The 13,826-nt window shown below is 39.4% G+C and overlaps 3 protein-coding genes across 3 annotated transcripts; 2 read left to right on the top strand and 1 right to left on the bottom strand.

The window, feature by feature from the left end:
* Window positions 1-1,652: 1,652 nt before the first annotated feature.
* On the top strand, window positions 1,653-2,195 carry LOC113359302 (uncharacterized mitochondrial protein AtMg00810-like). Its single transcript, XM_026602960.1, has one exon. The coding sequence runs from the start codon at window positions 1,653-1,655 to the stop codon at window positions 2,193-2,195; it is 543 nt and encodes a 180-aa protein (XP_026458745.1).
* A 1,384-nt stretch (window positions 2,196-3,579) lies between these two features.
* On the top strand, window positions 3,580-10,893 carry LOC113355868 (probable sucrose-phosphate synthase 1). Its single transcript, XM_026598840.1, has 13 exons — window positions 3,580-3,966; window positions 4,100-4,189; window positions 4,720-4,961; window positions 5,306-5,369; window positions 5,480-6,172; window positions 6,328-6,444; window positions 6,563-6,694; window positions 6,777-6,953; window positions 7,275-7,328; window positions 7,416-7,478; window positions 7,708-8,661; window positions 8,809-8,936; window positions 10,137-10,893. Exons 1-13 carry the CDS (start codon window positions 3,757-3,759, stop codon window positions 10,414-10,416), a joined length of 3,204 nt encoding a protein of 1,067 aa, XP_026454625.1. The 5' UTR covers window positions 3,580-3,756; the 3' UTR covers window positions 10,417-10,893.
* Window positions 10,894-11,184: 291 nt separating this feature from the next.
* Window positions 11,185-13,612, bottom strand: LOC113355867 (heptahelical transmembrane protein 1-like). The gene is made up of 4 exons (XM_026598839.1): window positions 13,118-13,612; window positions 12,915-13,007; window positions 12,038-12,101; window positions 11,185-11,956 (listed from the first exon to the last, which is right to left on the bottom strand). The coding sequence occupies exons 1-4, from the start codon at window positions 13,465-13,467 to the stop codon at window positions 11,291-11,293; spliced, it is 1,173 nt and encodes a 390-aa protein (XP_026454624.1). The 5' UTR covers window positions 13,468-13,612; the 3' UTR covers window positions 11,185-11,290.
* Between the last annotated feature and the right edge of the window lie 214 nt (window positions 13,613-13,826).

Below are 13,826 nucleotides of genomic sequence, written 5' to 3'. Positions count from 1 at the left end.
TTCTTTAAAACTCAATTTGAGCGTGACATCAAAAGTTTTCAATGTGATTTAGGTCGTGAGTTTGATAACTCTTCTTTTCATAATTTTGCTCATACAAATGAATTTGTCTTCCGTTTCTCTTGTCCTCAAACCTCCTCCCAGAATGGCAAGGCTGAGCATATGATTCGTCGAGTTAACGACATTACTCGTACTCTTATGTCTCACGCCTCAATTCCCTCCAAATATTGGGCCGACTCTCTTAACATGGCCGTCTATCTTCATAACATTCTTCCTACCAAAATTCTCCATTTTCGATCTCCTGTCTTTGCTCTCTATGGTCGATAACCTACATATGATCATCTTCGTATTTTTGGATGTCTTTGCTATCCTAACCTTTCCTCCACCACACCTCACAAACTTGCTCCTCGCTCTACCAAATGTGTCTTTCTTGGTTTTCCTGTCAATCATCATGCTTATCGTTGTCTCGACCTCTTACCACACATAAAATCATTATATCTCGTCATGTAACCTTTGACGAAACTGTCTTCCCTTTCGCAACACCTACTCCCACCGGTCATACAGACTCAGAACCCTCTCCCTCACCTATCCACCACTCTTTTGCTGACACCCTTGCCTATCCGTCAGCACCTCCCTCATCCCCTTCGTCTGATGTTCTCAGTTCCCCTATTCCATATATTCATCCTCACAGGCGCAGACCTACGGTGCCTCCCACTTCTTCCGCTACCACATCTACTAGTCCAGCTCCCACTTCTTCCGCTACCACATCTACTAGTCCAGCTCCTACTACTTCAAATGAACAGCCTACAATCTCCATTCCATCTGCCTCCCCTAGTTCAGTTTCTCCAGTTCTCACTCTTGTACATCCTCCCACTGTTACGGCTCCACCCATCCCTCCTCCCTCTCGTCCGGTCACTCGGGCCTCCCGAGGCATTTTTTGCCCCAATCACAAACTCAATCTTCATGTTCAGTCCAAATATAAGATCTCTTCGTTGCCTCGTTCCCACCTTTATTCTCTTAGGGACCCTAACTGGAATGCAGCCATGCTAGATGAATACATTGCCATGTTGAAAACTAATACTTGGGAACTTGTTCCTCGGCCACGAGATGCACATGTTATTCGTTCTATGTGGCTTTTTCGCCACAAACTTCATGCTGACGGTTCCTTGCAACGTCACAAGGCACGCCTAGTTGCCAATGGTAAGTCCCAACAAATTGGAGTTGATTGTTTTGAAACGTTTACTCCGGTTGTCAAACCAGCGACTATTCGTACAGTGCTTACGATTGCCACGTCACGTTCTTGTCCTATACATCAACTGGATGTCAAGAATACGTTTCTCCACGGGGATTTGACTGAGACAGTTTATATGCATCAGCCTCCGGGGTTTGTTGATCCTGAACACCCTGATTATGTATGTCGACTTCGTCGTTCACTTTATGGTCTAAAGAAGGCTCCTCGTGCATGGTTTCAGCGATTTGCCAAGTTCATTACCAATTGTGGTTTTCGGGGTAGTGTATGTGATCCCTCTATCTTCGTCTACCAATCCGGATACGAGATGGCATACTTACTTTTAAATGTTGATGACATCATTTTGACAGCAAATACTGATCATCTTCTTGGAAAATTTATTACATTGATGAAATGAGAGTTTGCCATGACTGATCTTGGCCCGCTGCATCATTTTTTGGGTATTTCTGTTAACCGCTCATCTTCAGGCCTCTACTTGTCTCAGTCAGTTTACGCGAAGGACATCATTGCTCGTGCATCTATGACAAACTGTAATCCTGTGGCCACACCAGTTGATACCAATTCGAAACTAAGTGCAACATCCGGTCATGTGATCGAGGATCCTACTTTATACCGAAGCCTGGCTGGGGCTCTTCAGTACCTCACCTTCACTAGACCGGACATTTCTTATGCAGTTCAGCAGGTATGTTTGTTTATGCATGACCCTTGGGAGCCTCACATGCAGGCCCTTAAGCGGATCCTTCGTTATCTTCAGGGTACACTTGATCATGGCTTGTTCTTGTATGCTACTACACTCACTGGATTAACTGCTTATTCTGACGCTGATTGGGCTGGGTGTCCGGATTCCCGTCGATCCACTTCCGGATACTGCATCTTTCTAGGTGACAACCTAGTTTCCTGGTCTTCTAAGCGTCAGGCAACTGTCTCTCGCTCAAGTGCTGAAGCTTAATATCGGGGAGTGGCCAATGTTGTTGCAGAGACTACTTGGCTTCGCAACTTACTTCTTGAGCTTCATCTACCTCTACGACGTGCCACCATTGTATATTGTGATAACGTCAGTGCCGTCTATATGTCTGGTGATCCTGTGCAACATCAACGCACCAAACATGTGGAGATTGATATACATTTTGTTCGTGATCGCGTTCGTATTGGTGATATTCATGTACTACACATCCCCTCGGAAAATCAATATGCTGATATTTTTACCAAGGGCCTTCCACGACAGCTATTTACTCGTTTTCGTGCTAGTCTGAGCGTCTGCTCTTCTCCCGCTCCGACTAAGGGGGTGTAATAGATTAGATATTATCTTATTTCCTTTCTTAGCATTATTCTCAATTACTGTGAAGTATTCTCAATTAATGTGAGATACTCATTGACATTCTTTTGACATATAATAACGAATGAGAAAAAGGAAAGCTCTCATGGGAGTTTCACCATTATCCAAGACCCATATATGTGGAAGCTTAACTAAATAACTTTTACCATCAGTAATGATACGTATATCGGGAGAATCCGCGGTGGATTCTCCCACGTCTCACACCAAATACTCGGGGTCTCCTGTTTTCTCCTTGTGGGTCCCCGGGGCTTCCCTTCTCTGTGAGATGTGGGAGAATCCGTGGTGGATTTTCCCGGTCAACGTAGCATTACTCTTTTACCACTGCACATTTCTCCTCCAGCAGGGACAATAATCCCATCCGTAAAATTCCACATCACTCTCTCAAAGGTAAGTTATCTTAATTTCACATCCCCGGCCAAAGGTTGCTTAATTACTAAACACATACATGCGTAGACCGGCCAGCAACTTATGCGAGCATTTTGCAGTAAATCGGTATCTATAGCATGCCGCTGCCGGTTTAATTCCATTCAAGTGCAACTTGTAGCTCCACTTCCAGTAGAGATATTGATTCACGGTTGAACTGTGATCGGCATTTATTTTATACACCGCAGTGCTAGGTAGAAGTAAATGACAAAAAGGTCACATTCAGATTCACCATAAGTCCTTCTAATCCCCCTTATCATAACAACCAAAATTAACAGATTGATTGGGATGTATAGTTTCTCACTTAGATGTGCACAAGATTAATCTTATTGGCATTTTCATTCAACTGATTAATTTTTTAACGACAATTCGTTATTAAAATGTTGCACGTTATTGGACAAACTCGTAATACAATTTTCCGTTGCTGCGTGTCGATGTCTCGGAGATTGCCCAATAGCAAATATAAAACTGTAATAGAAAACCAGTCACAGGGTCTGTGACTCTGCGCTGTCACACCAGAGAGTCGACAGTCAATCCATAAATAGACCTTTTTATTGACAGTTTTAATAAAAGTATCCCTTTTAAGACCTTTCCGGAGAAAATACGTCTCCGTCTGTAAATCTCTCTCCTCCACGATTTTCGTTGTCCGGAAGAATACTCTAGAATTCCTCCTCTCTGTCATCTAAAATCTATCTATTGCGTGAAACAAGAGAAAGAATCTGTGAGAGTGAGATAGTAGGTGGTAGTGGTAATGGCGGGAAATGATTGGATAAATAGTTATTTAGAAGCAATTCTTGATGTAGGAGAACCGGCAATTGATCAACAGGGGAAAAAACCAGATGCAAAATCAAAATCATCTTTGTTGCTTAGAGAAAGAGGAAGATTTAGTCCTACTACTTATTTTGTTGAAGAAGTTATTACTGGTTTTGATGAGACTGATCTTCATAAATCATGGCTCAAGGTATATATACATATATGGATATTTCCTTTTTTTTACTCTCACTTTCTCCGATTGATTTCGGATTTTTCTTAACTGATTTTGTATAAGATACAAGAAATGATGTTTATGATTTTATTTTGTGATTGTTGTTTAGGCTGCGGCAACGAGAAGTCCTCAAGAGAGGAATACGAGATTGGAAAATATGTGTTGGAGGATTTGGAATTTGGCTCGTAAGAAGAAACAGGTTTGTTTGTTTTTAGGTCTTTTTCTTTTCAATTTCGTATGACGATGATGTAGAATTTTATGTTTATGAGGTTCGACTGAGCGATTTGATACTGTGGTATACTAAGAAATGCATGATTATTTTATGATTGCTTTGTTGATTTTTCAAAAGTGCTCACATGTGTAGAAGTCTGTGATCAAAATAACTGTCTGTCTTCGGTTTTGCTTTTTTGTGCTTATTTGTATGCGGATTTGATTTTTTTTTTTTTTTTGTATTGTAAAGTGTGATCGGTATGAGGTTTTCAGTTACTATCTGTGTACTGATGAAACGGTTTTTCAGAAGAATTGGTGTGTTTTTCTTGATTTTGGGGCTATTTAAACTTAAGAGAGGTGATTTATATATTTTGATGGAGGTGATTTCTCAAGTCATATAACAAAATGAGAAAGAAAATCAGGTGTATTTTTATATGCAACAGTGCTTTCCCATTTTCATGCTGCCTTCAATGTTAATGCTCATTCTGTATGCATTTATGCATTTATTTTCTCCTACAGATTGAGGGGGATGAAGCTCGCCGTAGCGCTAGGAAGCATCTTGAACGTGAAAAAGGCCGAAGAGAGGCAACTGCTGATATGTCTGAAGATTTATCAGAAGGAGAAAGAGGAGACCATGTTAGTGACATTTCTGCTCATGGTGAAAGCCATAGAGGCAGAATGCCCAGAATCAGCTCTGTTGATGTGATGGATGCGTGGGCCAGTCAACAGAAGGAGAAAAAATTGTACATTGTGTTAATAAGGTTTGGCTTATATTTTTTCCTCTATCCATCGATTTCGTGTAAGTTTGATGGAGTTTTATATAAATGTCATCTGAGCTTATATGGTAAACAACCGGTAAATACTGCTGTTGATTGTGTGTATTGCAGTACCCACCGTGTAATGTTTGCTACATTTCTTTCTGTTTAATGGAACTAGGGTATCCTTTCATTTAGATCCATCTACAACTACCAAATTAAATTTTTGTTCGAGTATCTGTTCTGTAAAGTTCTCCTTGCCGTTATATTAAAATATGGGTCCTACATACTTATGACATTCATGTTGATTCTCTGATCTTCTAAGAGTCTATTTGAATATTATATTACAGTCTACATGGTCTCATACGGGGTGAGAATATGGAGCTTGGTCGTGATTCTGATACCGGTGGTCAGGTACCTCGTAAATTATTTCTCATACTTTTGTTTTATGTAAATGTATCTTTATCAAGTTCTATGATGTTTTCTGTACTTTTGAGGAACCTAAATGTTATTTATTATGCTAGGTTAAATATGTTGTGGAACTCGCAAGGGCACTTGCCTCAATGCCCGGTGTGTATCGGGTTGATTTGCTTACAAGACAAGTATCAGGCCCAGATGTGGACTGGACTTATGGGGAACCAGCAGAGATGCTTCCTCCTAGAGGTTCAGAAGATCATGAGTTGGGAGAGAGTAGCGGTGCATATATTGTTCGTATACCGTTTGGTCCAAGAGATAAATACATTCCTAAGGAACTCCTATGGCCACATATTCCAGAATTTGTCGACGGTGCACTTAACCATATAATACAAATGTCCAAAGTATTAGGGGAACAGATTGGTGGAGGGGATCCAGTTTGGCCTATTGCCATACACGGGCACTATGCAGATGCTGGTGACTCTGCTGCTCTTCTCTCTGGTGCTTTAAATGTACCCATGCTTTTTACGGGCCACTCTCTTGGCCGTGATAAGCTGGAACAGTCTCTGAAACAAGGACGCCTGTCAAGAGAAGAAATAAACGCGACATACAAAATAAACCGTAGGATAGAGGCTGAAGAGCTTTGTCTTGATGCTTCAGAAATTGTTATTACTAGCACCAGGCAAGAGGTAGAAAAACAGTGGAGCTTGTATGATGGCTTTGATGTCATACTTGAGCGCAAATTGCGAGCGAGGATTAAGCGCAACGTTAGCTGTTATGGCAGGGTCATGCCTCGTATGTTTGTAAGTATTGATACTTAGCTTTAACCCATTGCTTTCCAGTTGCCTCTTGGAATAATTACATATCCGAACTTTGCACAATTTTACATGTCTTTGGCTTGGTACAAGAGTTCGTCTTTTTTTGACCTGTGAACTGAGTTTTTCATTAAAACACGCAGGTAATACCTCCTGGGATGGAGTTCAATCATATTGTACCACATGATGGTGATATTGATGGGGAATTAGAAGCAGATGAAGATAATCCCGCTTCTGCCGACCCACCTATATGGTCCGAGGTTTAATTCTTTCTCTAAAACAAACTGCCGTCAATATTCGTTGGTGTTATTTTCAATTACACTTGTAACTTATTTTCTATCGGAAGTGGACCAAAATTTTTCACTTACATTTTGGCAGATAATGCGGTTTTTCACCAATCCTCGCAAGCCTATGATCCTTGCGTTAGCTAGGCCGGACCCCAAAAAGAACATCACAACATTGGTCAAAGCATTTGGAGAATGTCGTCCTTTGAGGGAGCTTGCCAACCTTGTATGTCTCCTAAAAGAAGTTTTCTCTCTCTCTCCCTCTCTCTGAACTTTTGATAAATCTCCTGTATCTTCTGCTTTTGCAGACGTTAATACTTGGTAACCGTGAGGACATCGAAGAAATGTCAAGCACAAATTCATCTGTTATGCTCTCAATACTTAAACTAATTGACAAGTACGATCTGTATGGTCATATTGCATATCCTAAACACCACAAGCAACCTGATGTTCCTGACATTTATCGTCTTGCAGCAAAGACAAAGGTATAATGGTTTTTATGGGAGTTTTTTTTATGATAAGACTCTAGTAAAGGTGCTATTAAGTTGTACATTGTGTCACAGTCTTGGTTTCTGCAATTTGGTTCCTTTCTGATGAATGATTCCTAACATTTACAATGATAATTTTGTAAGTAGCCTCTATTGATCTCATATATTTTGACTTTGATTATGTGGTTCTCTCTGGAATTTGGTGCATAGCTATTATGTGTCCAGTGTAGCTGCAATTGTGATGTTTCTCCTTGCCTGCGATGAAGTACTTGGTAGAAGCATGTCATTAATTTCTTAAGTCTAACTTGTATTTTGCAGGGTGTCTTCATTAATCCAGCTTACATTGAACCCTTTGGGCTAACTCTCATAGAGGTGATTCTTTGTTTATTATTGCCTGTAATACTCTTCTGCTATACAATACATATTTAACTGACGTTACTATTTCTACAAAACAAGCAGGCTGCTGCTTATGGTTTGCCTATTGTAGCTACAAATAATGGTGGCCCAGTTGATATACACCGGGTAAGTCAACTCAATCACTTCAAGTTTTCTGGTAATCTTTGAAACAACTGTATATCCTGCTAATGATGATGATGAGTCCATATCATATAGTAGAGAAAGCTCCCACAGTCAGTTCAAATGTCAACAAGATTGGGCCAAATAGTTAAAAAGAACTTGTGTTATAAATTTTGGTTGGATACTCTAGCTTGGCGTAGTAATATATAGTTTTTTTTGTATTGCTCATTTGCAGGTTCTTGACAACGGTATCCTTGTTGACCCACATGATCAGCTTGCCATTGCCGATGCTCTCTTGAAGCTCGTTGCTGATAAGCAACGCTGGGCAAAATGCCGGCAGAATGGACTGGAGAAAATCCACCTCTTCTCGTGGCCAGAGCACTGCAAGACTTACCTATCTCGCATAGCCAGTTGCAGACCAAGGCAGCCACAGTGGCAAAGAACTGACGAATTTGAGAATTCAGAGTCAGATTCACCTGGTGATTCTTTGAGGGATATCCAAGACATATCATTAAACCTGAGGCTTTCATTAGATGGAGAGAAATTGGAAGAGAGTGGATCTCTTGATAATGCTTTAGAGAGTGTGGATAATTCTGCTAACAGTAAGAGTAAGAAAATACAGAATGCTGTATTTGCATGGTCAAAGGGTATGCAAGATGCTCGAAAGGCTGGATCCACTGAAAAAGCAGATCATAATAACACATCTAATAAATTCCCTGCGTTGAGGAGGAGGAAGCATATCTTTGTGATCGCCGTCGATCATGATAATGATGCAGATATTATGGGAACCATTAAGAATGTTTTTGAGGCAGCAAGCAAGGAGAGAACCTCAGGTTCAATTGGGTTCATCCTCTCAACAGCCTTAACCATATCCGAGATACACACCTTGTTGGTCTCTGGAGGAATAAATGCCACAGATTTTGATGCTTTCATCTGCAATAGCGGTGGGGATCTCTACTATCCTTCTTTAAACTCAGAAAATCACTCTGGGCTTCCTGTTGAAGTTGATTCAGATTACCATTCGCAAATTGAATACCGTTGGGGTGGAGAAGGTTTGAGGAAGACTTTAGTTCGTTGGGCAGCTTCTATTGTTGAAAAGGAAGGAGAAAAAGATAAACCAGTTGTTCTTGAAGATCCCCAGAGATCTACCACCTATTGCTATTCGTTTAAAGTGGAAAACCCATCATTGGTAGGTCCTCTTTTCCGTTTTGTAAGGCTCTCTTCTATTGATCATGAAACCTCTGAGGGACCTGTGAATTCTCAAGACACCTTAAATAAATGGCTGCACAATCATTCATTGATTTTAAAATGTTGATGTGTTTTTTTTCTTTCACAGATTCCCCCTGTTAAGGAGCTTCGGAAGTTGATGAGAATCCAGGCTCTTCGTTGTCATGTCGTATACTGTCAGAACGGGACCAAGGTCAATGTCATTCCTGTACTGGCATCACGAGCACAAAGTCTTAGGTAACTATATTTCTGACCGTCCTTCTCTTGTATTAGTTTCTGATACTCCTCCCATTTGTTAAAGCTTTCTCATTTTACGAGTATCTAAGTGACTGTTCTGTTTCTTGCCTCATGGTGTCGGTTTAAGTAGTTTCACTTTAGTTTAGACTAGGGTTTTGCCTGCATTTGCTGGTGAGTAATATGCTGGGCTCCAAGCACCCGGTCGCACATTTTATTTATAGATATTGGTGTTCGCTGACTAATATTTATTACTTAAGGATATTAGAGGAAGGTGTGTGTCAAGTACCCTATGGATCTTCCAAGTTGTAACATCCTTCTCCCTCAACCTTTTGCCCAGAACTTGATTTCATAAGCACCTTTTACTGTTGGGCACTTCGTTCCTAGTTTCCATATTGACGTTAGGTCAATTATTATTACTCACAGCATTGATATAGTCAGCTCACTCACGTTAAGAGTGGGTTAACAGCACTGGGTGCCTGTTCTGCATGCAGAATCTCTTGTAAGTGGACTAGGAGGCTAGAGTGTTGATTTGTTATGAAGATATCCTTACAGTATCCCTTAAAGTGAAGTGTTTTGACGGGCACCTACTTTGCCATATCCATCACAGTCCTTTTCGTAGGTCTACCTTTTCAGTTGGCGCAGGTGCACAAATGATATGCTTTGAACCCAAAGCCTTAACCCAAGTCCTGTTTCTTTCACCCATGTAAAATGACCTCACATCTGTTGTTTTAACACTTACCTGAATAACCAGCTAGAATGAGACTCAGGTAAGTCATGTCGTGAAACACTGATTTATGTCTTGTGTATTGGTGTGTGCCATAACACATGACTGCAGTTCATTTTTTCGAAGTCAATCTTCTGATACTGTCAAATTCTCGTGGCTCAAAACTGCTTCTCCTTTTCAAGCCTCTCTGAATCTTTTTGTCGTGTTTCATCTTAGTTTGTCCGCCAAAGTTTCATCTAACTTCCTCCATTACATACTTCTTTTCCAGTATGTACTCGAAACACATCAACGTTACTCATCTCGTTATCTTGAATGCACCGGCACTGGCAAGCTGTCACAGTGTTATAATATTACTCGGCTTATATTATGCATGAGTACTTCTGCATTTCTATTTAATTTTCATTCCGACCATAATTTCGTAATCAAAATTCATATTAGCGAATGCTCAATGTTTTAAAAGAACTATCTGTTTTTAGGTATCTATACATTCGATGGGGAATAGAATTGTCCAATATGGTCGTTATTGCTGGAGAATGTGGAGACACGGATTATGAAGGAATGCTTGGAGGGATTCATAAGACTATAGTATTGACTGGAGTTTGCAAAATCGCACGTACTCGTCTTCACTCTATCAGGAGTTACCCACTGGAAGATGTTATCCCGTATGAAAACTCCAACATTGTGCATACAGATGAAGGTTTCAGCAGCAACGACATAAGGCTGGCACTTAGAAAACTTGGTGTTATAAAGTCTTAGAAGAGTGCAGATCCCCCTGCTTGCAGCTTATCATGTAAATAAAGAAACTCTTGCGAGAAAAGCGTTTTATCACCATATGAACTTACTATACACAACGCTTCAGATAGTCTACACCTGGGAACCACATCGAAGAATCTCTTGGTAGTTCCCTTATAAAATAATAAGTTTTCGTGTTTCACTTCTTTCCTTCCTTCGAACAGAATTCCTTTTTGTGAGAAACAGTTGAGTCAGTTGACTGTTTGAGTTTGTTTGAAAGCTGTTCTCATCAACTTCTTTAAACTGTAGCGCGACATGGTATCTCCTGATAGGAGGATATCGAAGGTCATAATTGTGATTTTCCTTTCGCTTTTGTAATAAAATGCAGATTTTTCTCTGCTACATGAAGCGCAAAACTGTGCTGGTCTTTCTTCTTTGTTCAGTGACACTTTGATGTTTGTAGAGGAAATGTGTGAATGAAAAGTACTCTTGAGCCTAGTATTTATACGCAGTAGCATTTTAGTTCGTTCGGTGCCAACTTGGGCTTCTCTTGTTTGGCTCCTGGCGTGTAGATTGTGATTTTTTTCTGATGTATGTTTCAATGAGGCTACTTAGCTTATTTTTATGCTTACTATTGATTCATTTTAATCACCTAGGCACGATCTAGAGATCTTCTTGCATGAGGTCCCTTACTCCTTACGTTCTAAAAACTGAATTAGATTGGAGCTCAACAGAAGAAGCAGAAGGAATTGGTAAACATTATAATCATCATCACTAATAATAACAATTACATTGTACTAAAAAGAATTTTCATTTAAGAAAAATATATATAATCACCAACAAAATAATTCCTAACAAATTATAATTCCATCTACGAATTGATAACACTAAGACCAGTTCACAAGTTTGTCGTGGGACAGCCGACAACACGACGCCAATCAATAAATACAAGTGCAGCATAGTAATGAGATAAGGCGCCCATGATCACAAAAACATGGAATATTTGGTGACTATGGCCAGCTAAATCGAACCAACCTGGCTTCCATCTCTCAGGAATCCTTGTAACGTAGAACAAAGTTCCGGTAGCATAAGATAAAGCCATGATTGATTCGTATGTCACTGTTGCGACGCGCCTTGGTTCGTTCCAGTTCAAAATCAAGGCGTGAATTGCTGGGATGATGCCGGAGAATCCCATTGCGCAGAAGAGTAAAGCTCGGTAAACACGGTATTTACTTGTTGAGAATGCCGGGGTTAATAAATTTATGATAGTGAAAACACCCATGGTTGTAATCCCACCAAGGTAAATCCATTGCCATTGCGGTTGACATTGGAATATATAGTACATTGGCGGGAAGAAGGATGTGACTATCATAACGGCGATGCCAACGTAGTCCAGTCTTAGTAATAAAAGATTCAAACGATGTGAATGGCAACAAAAGAGATGGCAAATACTACTTGTGAGAAGACAGAACATCGAACCAGCTAAGAAGACGAAGAATGGCCATTGGGCCACTGGCAGTTGAGATGGTGACATTTGCCCCAAGTCCACCGATGCCGTTGTCCTCTGAAATAGTTGTTTATATCAGTATTTCGTAATAAAAAAGAAAGAAAAAAACCAAAGAGTTCGATACGAAAAAGCACTCACATAAAAGAAATCTTTTGAATCATGAGAAGCATTTCCACCTGGAGTTGCCATTGGAAGTGACCAGCTGCAAACAGCATATTAAGCATGTTATTAAACAGAAGAAGCATCAATATGCGTCGCATGACTAACAGTATTTTGTTATTAAAACCAACTTTCTTATATTAAGTTAAAAAATCAGCTCAGATTTAGCGCGTTTCGTGTTGTTTTAGGACTTTGTTTAGCTGTTTAAAGAATCAGAACTATCGATCTTCAAATAAATTTTTCTTTACAAAAATGACACTGAAATATCTCTATATCTTCTTGAGAGGTCACAAAAATCTGCAAATCACTCTCTATTTCTCTAGTAGCCGACCAGAAAAAGAATCTATGGACTGTCATTTGCAAGAAACAAAAGTATATGTTATTTTTTTTGTGAGCAATTCTCCAAGCACTACTTTGGATTCTATAATGAATGAATTTTCCTTATTTTTGGATTCTACAATGATTTTGTTTTGGATTTTAGACCAAGTCATGCAAATGTGTATATTCTTTTCAGCGCCGGCTCTTAATCATTTTTGAACGAACAATCCTCAGACTGAATACAGATTAAACACGAGAATGAACGGTTGAAAACACGTAAACAAATGACGAATTGTCTAACTTTCATGTTCTTCAAAAGGATTCGGAATAAACAGATAATATACCAAAATACAAACTGTCCCCCCTCCCCGTTTTTCTTGGAAACATTCAGTGAGACCACTATCCCTCACATGACAGGACTAGTGAATTTTAAGTAAAAAAATGAAAAACTTAATTTTTTATTTCCACCCAATTAAGCTAAACTTTCTTTCCTCCTCCTAATTTTGAATGATAGAGAAAAATGAAAAGTGAGAAAAACCTGGTAAATTTTCCAATAAGATCAGCAACTTCAGGAATTTCAATCAGATTTGTTGCAGTCAATCCTACGAACACGAAGAATCCTATCAAATGCCTGTAGAATAACAAAACCGAAATCAATCAGATCAAAATTCACCATAATTGAAATGAAAGAATCAAATGAATAAATAGATAGGAGGAGGAGGAGTTAATCATGATAATTACGTCCAGATGTTAAGAGTTTCATTGTGCCAACGGAAGAGACTGTAGAAAGCAACTTTGATAGGCCAATTAGCTCTGTAATGATCTAAAATATACTCATTATCTTTCATATAATCTGGTAAATCTTTATAAGCCAATAACTCAAAACATTTATTCCTCTTTCTATTATTATGATTCTTCTTCGCCTTCTTGTTCATTCCATTCATCAATGGACTGACTGCTTTCATTTCCTCCATTACCAAGTCTTCAGATGATGATGATGATTTTGATTTCTTTCTGATTCCTTTCTTTCTTCTCCACACACAACAATTGCTGTTCTCAGATGCCTGATGATCACTACCAGCAGTAGTCATTTGAGAGACAGAGAGAGAGAGAGGATTGGATGATTAATTTTCTTCTTTGAGATTAAATTCCCTTTCTCTCTGTTTCTTCTCTCTCTTTCTCTTTAAGTGCAGTTCGCCAACTAGGCAACCAATCCAACTGCACCAATTTAAAGCCTCCTCCCTCCCCTAATCTCTCTCTTCTCTTCGCATTTACGTTCACATTACGGGTTTTCTTTCTCCACTATAGGAGGAGTCTATATGCCCCATGTAGCTCACAACTTCATTTTTCGTAATTACAAAAATTTATAATTGTATATTGTTAATTTGATATTTTATTGATTAAGTTAAAAAAAAAAAAAATAAGAAATTGTAATTCATTCTGTAGACAA

The sequence above is a fragment of the Papaver somniferum genome, chromosome 3, assembly GCF_003573695.1.
Source record: "Papaver somniferum cultivar HN1 chromosome 3, ASM357369v1, whole genome shotgun sequence".
NCBI classification, from domain to species: domain Eukaryota; kingdom Viridiplantae; phylum Streptophyta; class Magnoliopsida; order Ranunculales; family Papaveraceae; genus Papaver; species Papaver somniferum.
Note: the sequence above shows the minus strand (reverse complement) of the source record. Positions and strands in the feature narration are given on the sequence as shown.